Source organism: Anser anser, assembly GCF_964211835.1.
Source record: "Anser anser genome assembly, chromosome: Z".
NCBI lineage: Eukaryota > Metazoa > Chordata > Aves > Anseriformes > Anatidae > Anser > Anser anser.
Genome location: NC_139723.1, coordinates 69,077,098 through 69,097,261, shown reverse-complemented (window position 1 = coordinate 69,097,261; position 20,164 = coordinate 69,077,098). Strand labels below are relative to the sequence as shown.

The 20,164-nt window shown below is 44.1% G+C and overlaps 1 protein-coding gene across 1 annotated transcript in view; it reads left to right on the top strand.

Moving 5' to 3' along the window:
- DDX4 (DEAD-box helicase 4) overlaps window positions 1–8,036 on the top strand; it is a 35,109-nt gene extending 27,073 nt beyond the window's left edge. Inside the window, exons 15-18 of the mRNA XM_083816988.1 lie at window positions 634–733; window positions 2,992–3,262; window positions 3,419–3,505; window positions 6,678–8,036. Coding sequence (XP_083673114.1) covers window positions 634–733; window positions 2,992–3,262; window positions 3,419–3,505; window positions 6,678–6,758 — 539 coding nt within the window. The 3' untranslated portion in view covers window positions 6,759–8,036. The remainder of the gene's footprint in view (window positions 1–633; window positions 734–2,991; window positions 3,263–3,418; window positions 3,506–6,677) is intronic.
- The last annotated feature ends 12,128 nt before the right edge of the window (window positions 8,037–20,164 follow it).

Sequence of the window (20,164 nt, the reverse complement as noted above, 5' to 3'; positions counted from 1 at the left end):
TTTTTCAATCGTTTCTCAGGGAGTTACAGGTTTTAGACTTGTTAGTGTTACTGGTATTTGTCAGAGTGTCACCTCTGAGTAGTGGCAGAGAAGCTTCCCAGATGGTTAGTTTCTTTGCACGGACGTTTAGTAACTACTTTAGCACCTGATGGTATTACCTCCAGAGTGTGGGCATACTAAATGAAAGGGAGCCTCTGGGCCTGTTCTTTGTCAATGGCTGGGATGTTTACAGTGATGATCTGAATGTATCATACATTTTAATGATCAAAACTGGAAGGGAGTTTTGTGCTCCCTTCGGTGTACCTTAGTGTTGTTCAGTATTCGGAATTGTGTGCTGTGTCAATTTACATGCTATAGTATGAGACTTCACACTGAGACTTACCACAGAGCAAAATTTGTATTTCATCTCTCTACTTAGGAGAAACATAATGCACTAGTCTTCATCTGAGTTTGTGTTGATCGGGAAATTGATGGATTGAATTAGTTCAACACAGTCAAGAAATTATAGTTATTAGCTAAAGACTTTATTCAAAGCCATTTCTGACATTAGTTGTTAGAAGTAACTGTAGCTGTGAATAGTGAAACTGCATCAGGTTTCGAACTGCAATAGATCTGAACTCTTGTTCAACGTAGGTCGTGAACGAACCTTGGTGTTTGTGGAGACAAAGAAAAAAGCAGACTACATTGCAGCCTTTCTTTGTCAAGAAAACATACCAGCCACTAGCATCCATGGGTAAGTATTAAGTGAAAGTTGGTTAAGTATTTTTTCAGTGAAAGCTGGTAGTACTCGATCTTAGTTTTTGTTGAACTTTCATGGTTGTGACTTAGCTTTTATTGGTTCAGATTGCCTTGTAATCCTCAGCACCTGTACCCTGTTGAAAATGTAGTGTTTCTGAAGGCCAGTTCTCACTGCATATGCAGAGTATACATCTTCATGGTTTACCACACTTCAAATGCTCTATAAGAGCTGGAAATATAATAAATGCTCATACCATTTACATTATCATTCTTCTTCACACTGTGGGCATTTATAGGTGTGCAAATCCTAATGTTGTAGTAGTTGATAGCACTTTTGCAAAGAAAACTTGACAGTGCTGCTCTGTAATACTTATCACTGTCTAATGTTGTAGGTGCGGGATCAATCTTCGTGGTTGAGCATGCTTCAAGTGCTCTATAAGAGCTGAAGAATCTGATACCTGCCGCTAAACAATAAAACTGGGATATAATAAATCGGGTAGAATCAAAAGTTGTTTGTATGTAGATTCCATCATAATTTGCGTGACCAAAAAAGATCTTTTGATGTTAGTGGCAAGATGATGTTCATGAACTGAAGTGGCAGTTGTGGATCTTCCCAGTCTGTCTTAAAGGTTTCCTAAAGTCCAGTCATATCCCATACAGGCTTCTGATGCTATTGTTTTTCTTCTTGATGTGTTCATGGACTTGTAACACTGTTTGTATAGAGTTTGTTGTAAAGAGAAGATTCTTCTAACTTGTATTTGCATTCTAATCATTAGTGTTGTGTTTCTGAACAAATGCTGAGAAACAAGGTAGGATGCTCACTAATTTGAGGTCTAAGGCAATCCGTCTTTCACATAATGAGCTGAAACAGTATTTTTATGTCAAAATCTAGGCTAGCTAACTGAATCTTAAGATTCATGGTGAGCTGCAAAATGTCAAAGTAATTGTGATATTTTTCATTTTGTAATTTAGACGAAGGGTCTTGGATATCTTCTGTTTTGGATGATGTTTTGACAAACATCAGAATACCAAGGCCATAGATAGGTTAAAATAACCTTCATAGAGTTGATAAAAAATATTTGTCTGTATCCTGTGTACTGTCATTTTCACAAACATGAAAGATCTTTTTGAGAAGATCAGGCCTTCTGTGTTTGGCTGGCCTGAACTGTGTTTGTGCAACCTGTCTTGTGTGGTAGGAGTTTCTTAATGCATTTCTGTAGAATTATTGTGCAGTGAATTAAAAATTTTTTTATTAAAGAATACGAATTTTTTCTTTTTATTAAAGATTTACAAATAGAATATCTGGTTTCATGGAATCTACGGACTTGTCAGGAATGTTACTGACTTCAGAGCCACTTGAGTTCTTTGAGTTGAAGTGTGTTACGATAGTTGCTGTTCCCTGGGATAGTTGCTCTTCTCTGGGATAGTGTCCTACCAAGCTTAATGAAATGGCACACACTACAGAGCACTGGTTTTTAGCTTTCTAATTTGTTCTTTCAGTTAGACAACAAAGAACATGAGTTAAACTCAGATTTACGGTATTATAGATAACCTATAAACAGTCTTTCAAAATGCAAAACCCAGAGCAAATCTAATTTTCTTCTGGTGATAAAAAAAAAAAAGGCCTATCCTGTTGGCTGGCTCCTGTGCAAGAAGCTACATGGAATCCATCTTTAATAATCTGGCTTAATGCAAAGTAGTGGGAAAAGCACTTTTAGCTACGGCATGAAGAAATAGTCAGTTGAACAAGTGGATCTTAAGGGAGACAATGAGTTTGATTTATGATTCTTTTGTAATTGCATGAATTACTAATAACTAATTAAAATGCCCATCTCTGTGACAGAGTGTTCTGTAGAGATGAATTCTGAACTTGTGGCTTAAAACGCTTGACTAACTTGCATGCTTGAGAATGAAGTTCTTCTGTCTTCTCCCCTTCTTTCAACATTTAGGTTGCCATAACACTCTTCTTTTCTACTTTGTATGTTCAACTTTGAGAGTATTTTGTTTACCTCTTAAGTGGACTGTAGATGCACTGATGAAATGGTTCTAATATATGTTACTCTCAAAAAATGTAATTTCTCTGGAGGCATAAATTTGCTGTGTCTTACTGCTGTGAAATCTTAAACTGGTAGCATATGGGGGTTGTTTTTTCAAGAACTACTTCTGTCTTTGAGTCATGGCCTTTTAACTTGTATCTTAAATAGTACTGCAGATTTTAGAGGCGCCCATTCTAACAATTTTTCTTTTTGGCAGAGATAGGGAACAGAGAGAGAGAGAGGTAGCTCTTCAGGATTTTCGCTCTGGCAAATGTCCAGTTCTGGTGGCAACTTCAGTGGCAGCAAGAGGCCTGGATATTGAAAATGTTCAGCATGTTATTAATTTTGATCTTCCTTCGACTATTGAAGTGTATGTACACCGAATTGGACGAACTGGTCGTTGCGGAAATACCGGCAAAGCAATTTCATTTTTTGATAATGGTTCAGATGGCCATCTTGCACAGTCGCTAGTTAAAGTGCTTTCAGATGTAAGTTTCAAATCTTAGTGCTCAACTTTTCTTTTTGTTTCAGATCTCATTTTAACATACTAAGCAAGTATTATTTCTTTGCTTATGGTCATAAAACTCTTAATATGAATTGGCAAAGCAGTGGAAGTCTCTAAATTCACTTTTCTAATTATGTAGGCTCAGCAGGAAGTTCCTGTTTGGTTGGAAGAAATTGCTTTTAGTGTTCAAGGAACAAATCTCAATGCATCTGTTAATACCCAAAAGGTAAGTCTGAAAATGAAGTGGGAGCCTTGGCTTTTGGAATTCTGAGTAAATATAAAAGTGTGGTTAGCAATATATATACCAAGTATATATTGCTGAAACTTTGGGCTGTAATTGTGTCCCTTATCTTAGTTGTGCATCTTCAAAATACTCAGTACTTCTGAAATCCGTGTTGGATAACTTGTTTAACTTTTTAGAGTTAGACTTAAGAGACTGTTTAGACTGTAGCCTTGCTAGCTGCATTAGTCTTGATCTGCCTTGTCAAGTGACTCTAGAAGAAAAGGTTTGTGCAGACATGCACAAAGGCTGTAGTTTCAAAAACTTACCTACTGTGTATGTTGGAACAAAGAGTTGCTAGTTCCACAGTCACTGCTTATTGCGAATCACTCAGCCGAGTAACTCATTTGACTGAAAACTTTAAAGCAGTTACAGCTAGATAAATGTCCTAATCTGATCCGTGTTATAATTGTTCATAATGTCTGTGATAAAGAATCTTCTGGTTTCTTAGGGCTGATGTTACCAGGTGTTAAAATACAGCTTGAGTAAATGAGTCAGTCTGGGTGGCATAGCTCCCAAATCCCTTTTTAGTTCTATGCATGTTCCTGCTTGGAATGTTTTTTTCAATTGGTGTTTAATATTTCTTGCTATTATGTACTTGAATTTTGATGCCTTCAACAAAAGCCTTTCCTTGATCTCTTGCTTACATAAGAACTGCATTGCATCTCAGTTGCATTCCAAATGTCAATATTGTTGACATATTGTCTGACCTCAGAAATAATTACTCAGTCTATGTTCACACAATATATGAAACAGGAGTTATTCAAGTTTAGATCTGCCTTTTGTGTGATCTTTTTGTGTCCTATAACTAGTGAAAGTAAAGGGTTTTACCTGTATCTACCTTCCAGTCCAGCTCCCTAGTCAGATCTGGTTTTTTTTCCTACTTTGGGTCTTCATCGAGACCTCAGTTACACACTTAAACTTCTGATTCTTTCTCATGCTTGCAGCCTCAATGGACCTTTCTTCTGAATTTGTGTTCAAGGACATTTTATTTGTTTAGATCACTTTCAAAGGCATATCTCATCAGTCTTTTAATCTAGTTTGCTTCCAGAAAGTTAGGGGAGGCTCAAGTTGGAAATTAGGAGAAATTGCTTATCAGGAAGAGTGATTCAGCATTGGAATGGGTTGGCCAGAGAGTTGGAGTCACTGTCACTGGGGGTGTTTAAAAAAAGTTTGAACGTGGTGCTTAGGGACATACTGGTGGTACTTAGTGGGTAATACTGGTGGTAGGGGGAGGGTTGGACCAGATGATCTTGGAGGTGTTTTCCAAACTTCATGATTCTATGAAATCTTTCACTTACAGAACTGAGTCAGTCTTTCATGTCCTTTGTGACCTTTTAATTACAAAATCTGACACTGACTTTTGTTCCACACACACATGAGTTTCAGAGGAAATCTGATTGCTGTTTGTTAAGCCTTGGGAATGCTGCCCTCTTAATCATACTTACTCAGTGCATGAGCTGTGGAGTTGGAGATCATCAAATTCTAATGCCTTCTTTACAAGTCTTTCTGAAAACAGTGATTCCAGAAGACTGCACATTCCTAGTGTTCTGGTTCTGCCCATCAGGCAGCTCATCACTACACAGCTGCTTGTTCACTCTGCTCAGGTGGAATGGGAAGACAAGGGTGGAAGTATGAGAACTCATGGCTTGAGATAAAGACAGTTGACCAGGTAAAGCAAAAGCTGTGCCCAAGCAAAGCAAAACAAGGAATTCATTTGCTCCTTCCCATTGGCAGGCAGGTGTTGAGCCACTTCTAGGAAAGCAGGGCTCATCACGTGTAATGGTTTCTTGGGAAGACAAACACCATCACTCTGAATGTTCCCTCTTTCTTCCTTCTTTACCCCAGCTTTTATTGCTGAACATGATGTCAGATGATATGGAATCACAGAATGTTTGAGGTTGGAAGGGGCCTTCAGAGATCATCTGGTCCTATGCCCCTGCTCAAGCAGTGTCACCTAGTGCTCGTTACACAATCTAGCATGCAGGCTGATTTTGAGTTATCTCCAAAGAAGGAGACTCCACAAGCTCTCTGGGCAGCCTGTTCCAGTACTCTGTCACCCAAACCATAAAGAAGTTCTTGCTCATGCGGTGATGAAACCTCCTGTGATTCAGTTTATACACGTAGCCCCTTGTCCTATCACTGGCCAACACTGAGAAGAGTTTGGCCCCATCCTCTTTACATTGTCCCCTCAGGTATTTGTAGAGGTTGATCCCTGTGGTATGTCTGGACCAGCTTTACTACCAGCTTGTGCGCTCTCAGCGTCCTCACTGACAGGGTGGTATAAGCAGAAAAGTCCTTGGATCTCCGATGCACTGCTTTGCAAATAAAACATTGGTGTGTTATCACCAGTTTCCATCAAAAATACGAAACACAGCCTTATATGAGCCTCTAGGAAGAAAATTAACTCTATCCCAGCCAAAACCACAACACCTAATCAGCTCTTTTTCATTGAAATAAACTAGTAATGCTGTTTTTTCCTACTGCTCTATTATTAATGAGAGACCTGTATCTGATGTTCTGTAGTGGTGCTAATAAATCTATCACCTGCAGTAGGCTTCTGCTGTAATGTGGGCATAATAAGGATGCTGATGACCTCTCTCCTGGGGAAGGAAGATTCAGTCTTAATTTGTGTGCAGTATTCACTGTCTCTTTCAAATTACCCTTTCATGCATTCCATTTGATGATGAAATGATGAATTTGAAACTAGAATCTGTTGGAGGCTTTTATCTGACTATTTCGGAACTATCTTTTAGGGGACAGGCTTAATCAGCTTCCCAAAGGAAAAGGATTTTACTGGGGAAGTGATGGAGGCAGTCAGCCTTAAGAAAGAGAAGGAAGTTTTTCCCCAAAGTTCTGTTAATTGATTTGTATTAGATAAGGGAAGAAGTTGGAATTTAAACTTGGGGAAAGATTATTCCCACACCTGATTTAAACTGAGGTTGATAAAAGTGCATTAATTTCAGACTGGGGTCTAAGAAAAACACATATGGAAGGTTAATGATAAAACTTCTGCGTTAACGTAGAGAAAAATGTTCAGATGACATTGAGAGTCATGAATGCGAAGTGCTAAAACATCTGCAAACGATTCTAAACTAGTACCTCTTCTGTTTCCTAGAGTTATGAAGGCGGCAGCAGCATGAACCCAGAAAGAGAGAGGATGTCAAGTTCCGCAAGTTCATTTGAGGCATGGGATTAAAGCCAATTTAGTACCAAACTGTTTTTATTCTGTTGTGTTTTAAGTGAGCTATTTTACTTAATGCTCATTACTGTTAAGCTTTATGGAACATCTGATGTTTACAAGCTAGCTTGTATCTTACACCGATGCTTTCAACAATGCATACATAATCAGTTATGATGAACCCAGGGCTGATTATAATTTAAAATGGCTCTTGCCTTCCTACATACAGGAAAAAAAAAATTAAGGTATTTCTTAAGTGTTAAATGGTTCAGTAGGTGTTTGATGTTTTGTAGCTAGCATGTTGGTATAATAGGTGGGATGTGATTTCTGTTTTGTTTGCAAGTGGAATTTAGGAGATCCCTTGAACTTACTTCTTTGTTACTGAAATTTTGCCTGGGAATATATAGTTCTCTGAAGACCTGTTTTGGGAGAGAGCTTTATGAAAGGGTGCATCAAAACTTAATGTCCCTTCATTTTTAACAGGTTAGTTTTGAAATCTGTGCCAAATGATGAGGTGACAATCTTAAGGAGCTGTTAAACACCTTGTAAACAATTACTTAATAAAAATTTGAGGAGTCTTTGTATGATACACACAAACAAAAAACCAACATGTATAACTGCAGCTTCGTGAGCTGGTGATTTTTCAACGTGCGTGAAATGTGTGGTCTCAGTGTGGAACTAAAGATAAACGGCTACATCCACAACTTATTTGAAATACACTTTAATACCAAGCAGTCTTTTGAGAAGGATGGAGCCCAGTGTTGTGTGTAGTATGTTTTTGCCTTTGACAGACGTGTACTCTTCTGCTACCTCTTGTGGAAAAGTTTTCTTTAGAGCAAGCTTGGTGGCTTGTCTGTAAGAGTTTCCCAGAGTTGTAGAAGCTATGTAGTGTCTGTAGGCAGACATAAAGAGTTTTACAAAGAGATTTTCATAAAGTTGCTTTTTCTTCGAATTTTTTTTTATTTACCAGCAAAGTATGCTACAAGGATGCATGTCACTGCCCCCAGAGGAAAATGGTAAATAGTAATTTGTAATGTCTTGAACAGCTGAACAAGCTTACAAGCTTGTCATGTTTGCAGGTATTCAGCACACAATGCCGAGTGCTATTTGTTGTAGGGTCTTCCCTCTTAGTATAGGGAAATAATACTTCTAATCTGTGCTTACTGGACTGAAGGTTTAATGTGTGAGTATTGGAACTGACTTGGACAGTACTATGCAATTTGTTATTGTGGTTGAGCATGCTGCTGTTCTTTCTGTATTTCTTCGAAAAATACTTAAATACCTGTTTACAAAATACTTTTTGTGCGCTGTGGTTTTACTGCTACATATTGTACAGACATGTAAGTCTTAATTGTAGGTACACCATCACTTAACTTACTATAAGCAGTGGGTATACGTTAACTTGAAGTCTTGAGTAAAATGTCCTGGGTGGCACGACTCCTTTTTCTGACAACTCTTCTTGAGGATCTGTGTATCCATTCTGAATTTCAGGTAAGAAATCAGGGGGTGCTTTTGATTTGTTGGTAGGAAATGCATATGAACAGTAATTTCTGGAGGAAACTGTACAGTTGTCTTCTACTTCTCTGAAAAGCAAACAAAGTAACTACAGTCGTGGGTCACATTTATCTTAGAGCAAACCTATGAAGGGAACTAACTTCATCTTAGTTCTAGACCTGTTTTTCAGGCTTGCGTTTTATTTGTAGCTTGTGAAGTAATTATTAGAACAGCTTTTAGTACGTTACAATTCATCAAATACAGCATCTCAAATTACTCCTACAAGAAATAGGTGTATGCAGCGTATGCAGTTGGAACTCATGAGCTTTCCTTAAGTTTTTTAAAGAAAGAATATTCATCCTTTTTTTTTAATTTAGCATGGGTGGAAAGAGCGGGAGGGAATTGAAAATCAGTCTTTTTTTTGAATAAACCTTTATGTAGTTAAAAAACTGAAAAACGAGGATGTGTGCACACTTTCACTACCTTTACAAGGCAATGTAAATGTTTGACAATCTACTGTGTCAGTTCTGTCCTTTTGTAGATAATTTTGCATCTTGTCCTTTCATGCAGTAGCTTCCTTGGTTAATTTCCTTGTGTTTCTGGTTTAAAAAAAAGGTTGCACAGAACAACTGCTTGAACTTGCTGGCATGCAGTCCTGAAGTAGTGTGTCTTTGTTTTTGAAAGTTTATACATTGAACTACAAGATTCCGTTTTCTTCTGCTTGATGTAGATGTGCCTTAGGGTATCTAAAATATTAACCAAAATAATTTATTTAAGGCAAAAAAGTACTAACGAGCTAACTCTACCACAGTAACAATTCGTAGTTTATTAAATACTGTGTGCATAAATTTAGAGTCAGTTGTAAAGTCTCTTGGGAACACTTGAAGACATAATTTTTTGCAAACATGTAGATGTTTAGAATGCACTTTTATAACTATGTAAATAAGCTTAAATACTGTTCTTCAGCACAGACCATCTCACTGTGGGCAAGGCAGACTTTTTTGCATATTCTTTTTTGTGAAACGGTTTTTCTTAGCTGTACTTTCTGCAACTTGAATCTCTGCATGTTCAGAACTGCCTGTTTTGTAAGGAAATGTTTCTTCTAAGGCTGTTTCTTTCATTTAAGTATTTTTTGAAGGTGGCAGAAGTTGCCACAAGACAATGCTTTGTTTTGCAAAGTGTTTTTTTCCAGCCACATCATGTGAAAATTGTTCTGTTCAGTTTTTTTGGTTCATTGTTGATACAGTGTTTGTCATCTAGGGTCAGTTTATTCTATGTGGTTCTGAAGTTGAAGGCATGACTCCTGTTTACTGATCTTGCTGCTGCTTGGGGTACATGAAAGGATCACATTGCTTCTCTTGTATGAGAAGTGGTATTTTGGGGGGTGAGTGCTTGCTATGAGGAGCTCAGAAAAGATAGGTAAGCCTTCAAAGACTTAATGTACTTCTGTATAGAGAATTTGGGGAAGGCTGGCTTACGCCAAACCTTGAAGAGACAAGTTTTTTCAGCCCCTTAGCTGCAAGTTACTATTTCTCAAACAAGCTATCTCTTCCATCATTTTGCTCCTGCAGGAAGAGCAAGTGGCATATGTATCATGAGTTGTCAAAGCTTTTGTTTGTAGGGGAGAGTCCAGTTGTCCTCCAGGTGGCAGTCAGGATGAGTGCTCTTTAAATATTTCACTGAACTGATTGAAACCTGAGAACAACATAGTTGCAATTCCTTTTAGTTGCATCTGCTCTTGGCAATGATACCGTAACCCCAGATCTTTGTATGGTTTTTCCCTGTCATTAGCTCCATACTTGCATTAAAAAATGCTCCTTGCATTGGAGAGTAGTTCAAGATTAAGCTGGAGGGTTTTGACAGTGTTGAAAAGGGCCATCAAACCTTCTCGTCAACAGTATTTTGAATACTGCTTATTCTTAATTCTACCACATCGTCCTTTATTAATGCGGTGCCTGAACTTTTTTCTCTGTGAGATGAGTTTCTTGGAGTCAGAGAGGACTGCAGTCATGAGGGTGAATATGAAGAAAAGGCTGTAGAGGTGACTTGTGAGAAATGTGTTTTGACTGTGGATCCTGGTCAGAACAGCAGTTCTAGGAGTGGGAATCAACAGGCAGAGTTTCTTTGTATAGCTGCAAAATGAAATAGAAGCATCAGTAGAGAAAACTTTGCACAAGTGCTAGCTGTGATCAACAGGACTCACTTTTTACCTTTTCTGGAACAAGTACTGGTTCCATATAACAGTCCCTGTAGACATTTTCTGTTTAGCTGTTATTAGACAGCTATGGGTGGGGACCTTGGATATCCTGTGAAGCAGTCTGTGAACTCATAGGAAGACAGTGTGGTGGGACACAGATGTGTGCTCTGATCTTTTAAATGTAGAAAGGGTTATGGTGTATGGATATTCTTTGTTTCTGGTCAGTCTCTGATGATCGGTGTCATTAAGTGACTTTCCAAACACAACCCAGTTAATCAAGCTCCTGCTTTTTTTTTTTTTTTTTTTTGCTTTCTGGGATGCCTGGAATGATTCTTACAACTGTATTTGATATGGTTAAAAAAAAGAGAAGTACAAAACAGATGACCATGCACAGCATAGTCATGCTTCTGCATTCTGCTGCTTTGCAGTAGGAACAGGTGAGGAGTCCTGCATTCAATGATAAAATATGTTTTTGGGGTTCATCTCTTGGACTTCCACCCTAGACATGCCTGAGTGCTGTACTGATAAAAAGTCTTGCTTTTCAGAGACAATGTGGACTGTACTGTGATAAAACACTGGAATATGAACCTCTGTACATATTTGGTGTACAGCTGTGGTTGCAGTCAGTACCATCCACATGTTAGGAGTGTTCTGTCAGTACCCTGTAACTAAACTACATCACCCCAGTTCTCTGTAATCAGGGTGCAGATTTACAAACTAAGGTAAGGAACTTGCCGAGGCGACCGGCTCCGGGGCAGACGCGTGCTGCAGCGGAGCGCGGGATCGGGACAGGCAGGGCTATTTTTCGGGCATCGGGCCTACGTGAGGGAGCCGCCAGGCACCGGCAGCCCTCGTGAGGGAGGCTGACGAGGCGTAGGCGGGGCCAGCAGCGTCAGCGACAGCTCCTCCCCCCGGCCGTTCAAAGGCAGCCCTTAGGGAGCGCGAGCGACCAGGAGCGCGGTGACAGGGCCGGCAAACAGGGAGTGACACGGGGGGAGTGACGCGGCAGTTAGCGAGGCAGTGAGCGCGGGCAGGGCGGGCAGGCAGGGCGGAGCGCTCACACCCGCCCATAGGGACAACTCCTCTAACGGCACTCTCCTGTCAGCTGGGCTACAATGGTCTCCACCAGGCACGGTGCCTTCTCTAGGAAGTCAGTGCACACCCAGACCGACTGCCCGTCCAAACATGCGGCAGTTCAGGTCTCCGGATGCGGGGAGTGTCTGAGCCTCTTGCTGCCATCGGCGGGAGGCAGGGAGACTGCTTGCGTGAGGTGCGAGCAGGTGGACGACCTGGTCCGCATGGTGGCGGAACTCAAGGAGGACGTGCAGAGGCTGAGGGATATCAGGGAGTGCGAGCGGGAGATAGACTGGTGGAGCGACTCCCTGCAGGACCGGAGGGAGAGGGACCAGGGTGAGACGCCCCAAAGGGGGGTGGACCCCCTGCCCTGTTGCCATCGGGCAGAGGGAGGGGACCTGCGAGTTGAGGAGGAATGGAGGCAGGTCCCTGCTCGACCTCGCAGGAGATGCCCTCCCCTTCCGGCGCCGCCTTCCCAGGTGCCCTTGAACAATAGGTTTGAGGCCCTGGAGCTCGAGAGACCCGTGGGTGAGGATGAGGTAGGAAGCCTACCCGGGAGGATGCCTGAGGTGAGGAAGTTGACTCCACGCCTCAGGACTGCCTCCACCAAGAAAGAAAGAAGGGTGATTGTTGTGGGCGACTCCCTCCTCAGGGGAACGGAGGGCCCCATTTGTCGGCCTGACCCCGCACATAGGGAAGTCTGCTGCCTCCCTGGGGCCAGGGTCAGAGACGTTACCAGGAAGCTTCCAAACCTGGTTCGCCCCTCTGACTATTACCCGCTTTTGATAGTCCAGGCTGGCAGCGATGATGTTGAAAAGAGAAGCCTCAGGGCCATCAAACAGGACTATAGGGGGCTGGGACGATTGGTGGAGGGAGCGGGAGTGCAGGTGGTGTTTTCGTCTATCCCTACGGGGGAAGGGAGAGGCACGGAGAGGACACGGAAAGCTCATGTGGTTAATAGGTGGCTCAGAGGCTGGTGCCAGCATAGAAATTTTGGGTTTTTTCACCATGGGGAGCTTTACTCGGCACCCGGCCTGATGGCCCCAGATGGGTCTCTATCTCCAAGGGGAAAACGGATCCTAGGCCAGGAGCTGGCGGGGCTCATAGAGAGAGCTTTAAACTAGGTAAGAAGGGGGACGGGGCTCAAACAAGGCTTGTTGGAGCTGTGCCGGGGGAAACAATGGCTAGGCCGGGGAAGAAGGCGATGGCCCAGCTGAAGTGCATCTACACTAATGCACGCAGCATGGGTAACAAACAGGAGGAGCTGGAAGCCATCGTGCAGCAGGCAGGCTACGACTTGGTTGCCATCACGGAGACGTGGTGGGACCGCTCCCACGACTGGAGTGCTGCAATGCCTGGCTATCGGCTCTTCAGGAGGGACAGGCAGCACAGAAGGGGTGGTGGCGTGGCTCTCTACATTAGAGAAACTTTTGATGTTGTGGAACTCCAGGCTAGGAATGATAAGGTTGAATCCCTGTGGGTTAGGATCTGCGGGAAGGCCGGCAAGGCTAGCATCCTGGTGGGGGTCTGTTATAGACCGCCGAACCAGGATGAGGAGACGGATGAGGAGTTTTATAGGCAACTGACAGAAGTTGCAAAATCGTCGGCGCTTGTCCTCGTGGGGGACTTCAACTTCCCGGACATATCCTGGAAACACAACACGGCACAGAGAAAGCAGTCTAGGGGGTTTCTGGAGAGCGTGGGAGATAGCTTCCTGACGCAGCTGGTCAGTGAGCCTACCAGGGGAGGTGCCCCGCTAGACCTTCTCTTCACAAACAGAGAAGGACTGGTGGGAGATGTGGTGGTCAGAAACTGTCTTGGGCAGAGTGACCACGAAATGGTAGAGTTCTCTATTCTTGGCGAGGCCAGGAAGGGGACCAGTAAAACTGCTGTCTTGGACTTCCGGAGGGCTGACTTTGAGCTGCTCAGGACGCTGGTTGGCCGAGTCCCTTGGGAGGCGGTTCTGAAGGGCAGAGGAGTCCAGGAAGGCTGGGCGCTCCTCAAGAAGGAAATCGTGATGGCACAGGAGCGGTCCGTCCCCACGTGCCCAAAGATGAGCCGGCGTGGAAGAAGACCGGCCTGGCTCAACAGAGAGTTGCGGCTGGAGCTTAGCAGAAAAAAGAGGGTTTATAATCTTTGGAAAAGAGGGCGGGCCACTGAGGAGGACTACAAGGATGTAGCGAGGCTGTGCAGGGAGAAAATTAGAAAGGCCAAAGCTCATCTGGAGCTCAATCTGGCTACTGCCGTTAAAGACAACAAAAAATCCTTTTACAAATACATCAACGCGAAACGGAGGACTAGGGAGAATCTCCATCCTTTACTGGATGCGAGGGGAAACCTAGTTACTAAGGATGAGGAAAAGGCTGAGGTGCTTAATGCCGCCTTTGCCTCAGTCTTTAGCGGCAATACCGGTTGTTCTCCGGACACCCAGTGCCCTGAGCTGGTGGAAGGGGATGGGGAGCAGGATGTGGCCTTCGCTATCCATGAGGAAATGGTTGGCGACCTGCTACGGAGCTTGGATGTGCGCAAGTCGATGGGGCCGGATGGGATCCACCCAAGGGTACTGAGAGAACTGGCGGAGGAGCTGGCCAAGCTGCTTTCCATCATTTATCGGCAGTCCTGGCTATCGGGGAGGTCCCGGTTGACTGGCGGCTAGCCAATGTGACGCCCATCTATAAGAAGGGCCGGAGGGCAGACCCGGGGAACTATAGGCCTGTCAGTTTGACCTCAGTGCCGGGGAAGCTCATGGAGCAGATTATCTTGAGGGTCATCACGCGGCACTTGCAGGGCAAGCAGGCGATCAGGCCCAGTCAGCATGGGTTTATGAAAGGCAGGTCCTGCTTGACGAACCTGATCTCCTTCTATGACCAAGTGACGCGCTTGGTGGATGAGGGAAAGGCTGTGGACGTGGTCTACCTTGACCTCAGTAAGGCTTTTGACACCGTTCCCCACAACATTCTCCTCGAGAAACTGGCTGCTCGTGGCTTGGACTGGCATACGCTTCGCTGGGTTAGAAACTGGCTGGATGGCCGGGCCCAGAGAGTTGTGGTGAATGGAGTCAAATCTGGTTGGAGGCCGGTCATTAGTGGAGTCCCCCAGGGCTCGGTACTGGGGCCGGTCCTCTTTAATATCTTTATTGATGATCTGGATGAGGGCGTCCAGTGCACCCTCAGTAAGTTTGCAGACGACACCAAGCTAAGTGCGTGTGTCGATCTGCTCGAGGGCAGGAAGGCTCTGCAGGAGGATCTGGATAGGCTGGAGCGATGGGCTGAGGCCAACTGCATGAAGTTCAACAAGGCCAAGTGCCGGGTCCTGCACCTGGGGCGCAACAACCCCAAGCAGAGCTACAGGCTGGGAGATGAGTGGCTGGAAAGCTGCCTGGCCGAGAAGGACCTGGGAGTACTGGTTGATAGTCGGCTGAATATGAGCCAGCAGTGTGCTCAGGTGGCCAAGAAGGCCAACGGCATCCTGGCCTGTATAAGAAGCAGTGTGGCCAGCAGGTCGAGGGAAGTGATTGTGCCCCTGTACTCGGCTCTGGTGAGGCCGCACCTCGAGTACTGTGTTCAGTTTTGGGCCCCTCGCTACAGGAAGGACATGGACGTGCTCGAGCGAGTCCAGAGAAGGGCGACCAAGCTGGTGAGGGGTCTGGAGAACAAGTCTTACGAGGAGCGGCTGAGGGAGCTGGGCTTGTTCAGCCTGGAGAAGAGGAGGCTCAGGGGCGACCTCATCGCTCTCTACAGTTACCTGAAAGGAGGCTGTAGAGAGGTGGGGGTTGGTCTATTCTCCCACGTGCCTAGTGACAGGACGAGGGGGAATGGGCTAAAGTTGCGACAGGGGAGTTTTAGGTTGGATGTTAGGAAGTACTTCTTTACCGAAAGGGTTATTAAGCATTGGAACGGGCTGCCCAGGGAGGTGGTGGAGTCACCATCCCTGGAGGTCTTTAAAAGACGTTTAGATGTAGAGCTTAGGGATATGGTTTAGTGGAGTACTTAGTGTTAGGTCGGAGGTTGGACTCGATGATCTTGAGGTCTCTTCCAACCTAGAGAAATCTGTGAATCTGTGAAAGGAATGGTATCTTAAAAGTAGCAGGCACAGTGTTTTTGGAATTAATGATCATGACTCAAAATACTATGAGGCAGTGAAGTCCTTATGAATACGAGTTACTGGTAGAATACCACAGATGAAGGCTAATCAATCACACAAAGGAGTGAATTGCATAAAGATCTCTTCATGATTAAAAATGCAAGGGAGGTGAAAAACACTTTCATAAGTTTCAGGCTTACAGTGATTGAAAACAAGTGACCAAACAAAAAAGAATGTGGTGGGAATTCTGGCTGATCACAGGATGACTGCCAACTGCTGATTTTAAGCAGCAAGGAAAGAAGTATCCCATGTTGCAGCAGGACCGGGAGGAGGTGGGGGAGTACTTGCTCCTCAGATCAGTAGGTGACACCAACCTGGGGGGGACCAGCAGATGCACTCCAGAGCAAGGCTGCTATCCAGGGGAATTTGGGCAGGCTAGAGGAAGGGGACTTGTCCAGTTTGGCTTCACCAAATGCAGAGCTGCAATAAAACAGTGTTTCCAACGTTAGCTTAGAGTTTGAGCACCTTTCTTACTGGGATTGTAACAGACTAGCTTCTGGTGTACAGCACAATCCTTGGAAGCTTTTGAGACCAGGCAGGATAGAGCCCTGAGCCACATGGTCCTCTCTGCACTTATGGCTTTGAGCAAGACATTGAACTGGGATGTCCTGACATGCTTTACAACATAAATGGAGAGAGGAGGACCACATTTTCCTGCTCTATAGCCTAAATAAACTTGGCAAAGAAAATGAGAGGAACATTGCCTCTGAATCTACAGAGGTTAATAACCTATCTTCTGCCTGCTTGGACTATGTTCCTGTTCAGCCCCACTCTGGATTTTCCATGCAGGACCTCCCTGTCCATCTCTGAAAGTTGTAGCCCCCAGATGGAGCATTTTGCACAGCAACCTTTGGCTCTGCTGGTTGGGAAACGTCAGGACACTTCAGAACCTTCTGGGGTTGGGGTCCAGGAGCTCTGGGGAATGTCTAGCAGGCCTCTGAGGAACCTGAGCATGCCTGTTAGTGAGCCTCTCCCAGTGCCCGACCACCCTCTGGGTGCAGAACCTTTCCCTAACCCCCAGCCTGACCCTCCCCTGTCCCAGCTCCATGCCGTTCCCTCGGGTCCTGTCGCTGTCCCCAGAGAGCAGAGCTCAGCGCCTGCCCCTCCGCTCCCCTCGTGAGGGAGCTGCAGGCCACCATGAGGCCTCCCCTCAGCCTGCTCTGCTCTGGGCTGAGCAAACCAAGGGACCTCAGCTGCTCCTCAGACATCTTGCTCTCCAGACCCTTCACCATCTTTGTAGCCCTCCTTTGGACACTCCAACAGCTTTGTCTTCTACTGTGGCACCCAAAACTGGGCACAGTACTAGAGGTGAGGCCGCACCAGTGCAGAGCAAGACAATCCCTTCCCTCAACCAGCTAGCCATGCCAAGCCTGATGCACCCCAGGGCTCAGTTGGCCTTCCTGGCCACCAAGGCACACTGCTGGCTTATGTTCAGTTTGCTGTTGATTAAATCCCTCAGATACCTTTCTGCAGGGCTGATCTCCAGCATCTTGTCTCCCAGTCTGTTTGGTAGTCAGGGTTGTCCCTTCCCAGGTGCAGAATCCGGCACTTGCTTTTGCTAAATTTCATGTGGTTGGTGGTTGCCCACCTCTCCAGTCTGTCAAGAGGGATGTAGAACTGCCCCCCAGTACAACAGGGGCGTAGAACTTCAAGAGAGGTTCAGCACAGAGCCATGGAGATGATCAAAGGATAGGAGTATCTGTGTTAACGTGGAAAGACTGAGCTGGGCCTGTTTAGCATGGAGAAGAGGGAATCTTACCAACCTCTACAAATCCTTACAGAGCCCAGGATGTTTCATCTCCTCGTGTTGCCCTGCCAGCGAGGAGGCTGGGGGTGCCCCAGGAGCTGGGAGGGGACACAGCCAGGACAGCTGGTGCAGGATGGCCAGAGGGGTGTCCCACACCGTGTGGTGCTGTGATCAGCAATATGAGCGAGAGCTGGCCAGGGGCAGATGTGCAGAGACCTGCTGGGCGTTGGACAGTGGTTGGTGAGCAATTGCATTGTGCATGACTTGTTTTTTTTCCTTATTAAACTGTCTTTATCTCAATCCACAAGTTTTTGTACTTTGTTATTATCAGTGTTCTCCCCTGTCCCACATGGAGAGAGAACAGTTGTGTGGTGCTGATGGGCAGCTGAACTGCACCACACTGCTCTCATTCCCCCTCCTCAAAGGGATGGGGAGAAAATAAAGTGGGGGTGGGAAAAAAAAGGGCTCACAAGTTGAGATAAGGTCAGTTTAAATAAAGGAAAAAGTAAAAAACCTAGACTGTGAAAAAACAAAGGGAGAACAATTATTGTCTACCTCCCATCAATGAGTGATGTTTTGCCATGTCTTGGGAAGCAGGGCCTCAGTACATGCGGCAGTTGTTCAGGAGGACAGACGTCTTCACGACAAGGTTGGAAAAGACCTCCAAGATCATCTGGTCCAACTGTCCCCTTACCATCTTACCAGTATCACCCACTAAACCATGTCCCTAAGCACCAGGTCCGACCTCTCCTTGAACACCCCCAGGGACAATGACTCCACCACCTCTCTGGGCAACCGGTTCCAATGCCTAATCACTCTTCCTGAGAAGAAGTTTCTCCTTATTTCCAACCTAAACCTCCCCTAACTTTCTGGAACTGCAAGTTCAGTAGTACTTGAAATAAAAATATTGTTTTCCATTTTTATGCAGTTTATCTTCAAAGTAACCCTATAGCCTTTAGCACCTCTGAATGTAGTGAGTTTGGCTTTTCATTAAGCAGAAGTGAAAATGTTACGATGAGGAAGTAGTATTTACAGGAAATACTTTGTTTTCAAGGGATTCAGTTCTCTGTTTAGACAGTTGACTGGACAAGTCATTTAGGAGCCAGACACCAATTAAAATGTCTGTCTTCCTCTTAAGCTGAGTAGTTTTAAAAATCTGAATCATCTGTCAGAGCTTGATTTCCATATGTAAAATGAAGATTTGTGTTTTCTTTGGAACTTGGCTCTAAATGGACCAGTTGCCTGCTGATGTTTAACAAAACAACAGACAGCTACTGTAGTTAAACAATTTGAGTACTAGCTTGTCATCTTCCTCTACTCTTCTAAGTGAAGTATGGACATATTTACAGAAGATGGGATGATTACTTAAACTGTTTTTTGTTGGTTTTTTTTTGTGTTTTTTTTTTCTGGAAAGAGGAATGAGGTTTGAACTAAAAATGTTAACTTGATTTTGGCCTCGATTTGGTTCTCATTTACCACTCGCTGGTGGGGAGGTGGTTTACCAAATAGTTCTTTGTCTAGATAAATCTTAAACTCAGCAACAAGAAGTATCAGAAACAAACAGCTGTCCCCTCCAGTTCAAAATGATATTTTTTGTCCCTTAAGGCTGTTGCCATATACAAGCTAAAACTGTATAGAGGCAGATACTATCCTTGCAGCTCTGTTCCTTGGGCTTCTCAGTCTAAACCTGCCTGTCATATAATAAGCTGAATTATGCTAAAGGAAGGACACAGTTTTAATTTAAGGAATTTTGCCTTTCAAGGTCCCATTGACCATGAAAAGGTCTAAGTTATTTTAAGTTATCTTTTCACTGGAGTTTTCTGAGCTTGTACTATAAGCTTTTTCTGTAGTGGTTGGTTTAATAGTCTGTTCAGAGATCACTTCTAGAACTGAAATATACTTTTTATTCACGTGTACTGTCATCTAGGCTGATGAATATGTAATAGATCCTAGCAGAACCACTTTTCTTTGGGAATTTTTCCTGTATACAAAGACTGCAAGTACAATATATACAACTTAAGAATGTGAAACGTTTATTGGAAAGTGTGTGCAGTAGATAACAAGTAGCATGTTAGTCAATGCTAAATGTTGGTATGCCCCTAGTGAGACATCAGTCTGTGCTAATTATGCAGTTGTTGAGTAGGTGAAGAAGTCTCTTTGCTCCTAGGAACAGGCTGTTCTGTTTTGCTGAATTACCTCCTGCTGATTCTCATTTCTTAGCATTTCATAGGTTTTTGTCCTGATGATATTCTCTGTCAGTAATCCTTGAGCTACTAAGTACTGCTTTCTCAGCAACTGCATTCCAGTCTCCTTCAAACTTCCTTATCTTGCGTGACTTTCACATGCATTTAACAACAGATTTCTCAGTAATAGTAAGCTGTGCATCAGTTCAACTCCAGGCTGAGAATTAAACGCTTCTGAATACAAGTGCTGCCTAAAGTTAGCTAAAGCAGACAGCAAAACCCAAAATAAGCATCAGTGTGATCTAGCGCAAAAAGCAGTATACAAGCAGGTACAAGTACTTGTTTTTGAAAGCTTAAGGTGAAGATTCTCTGCAGCGCTTAACGGTTCGGTGCTGTCCTTTCGGGTGGGCTATATTATAGCTCTGAAAGAAAACAAAAAGAAAGCTGTCTGCAGTCTGGACAATTACCCATCCAGGCTGAGCCTTACAGATGTGCTAGGTAGCCACAGCATGAAACATTTGAGACAATTTTGGGTATTTTTGGTAGGTTTTTATTTAGTCCCTGTTCTGGTACTGATAAGGCTGCA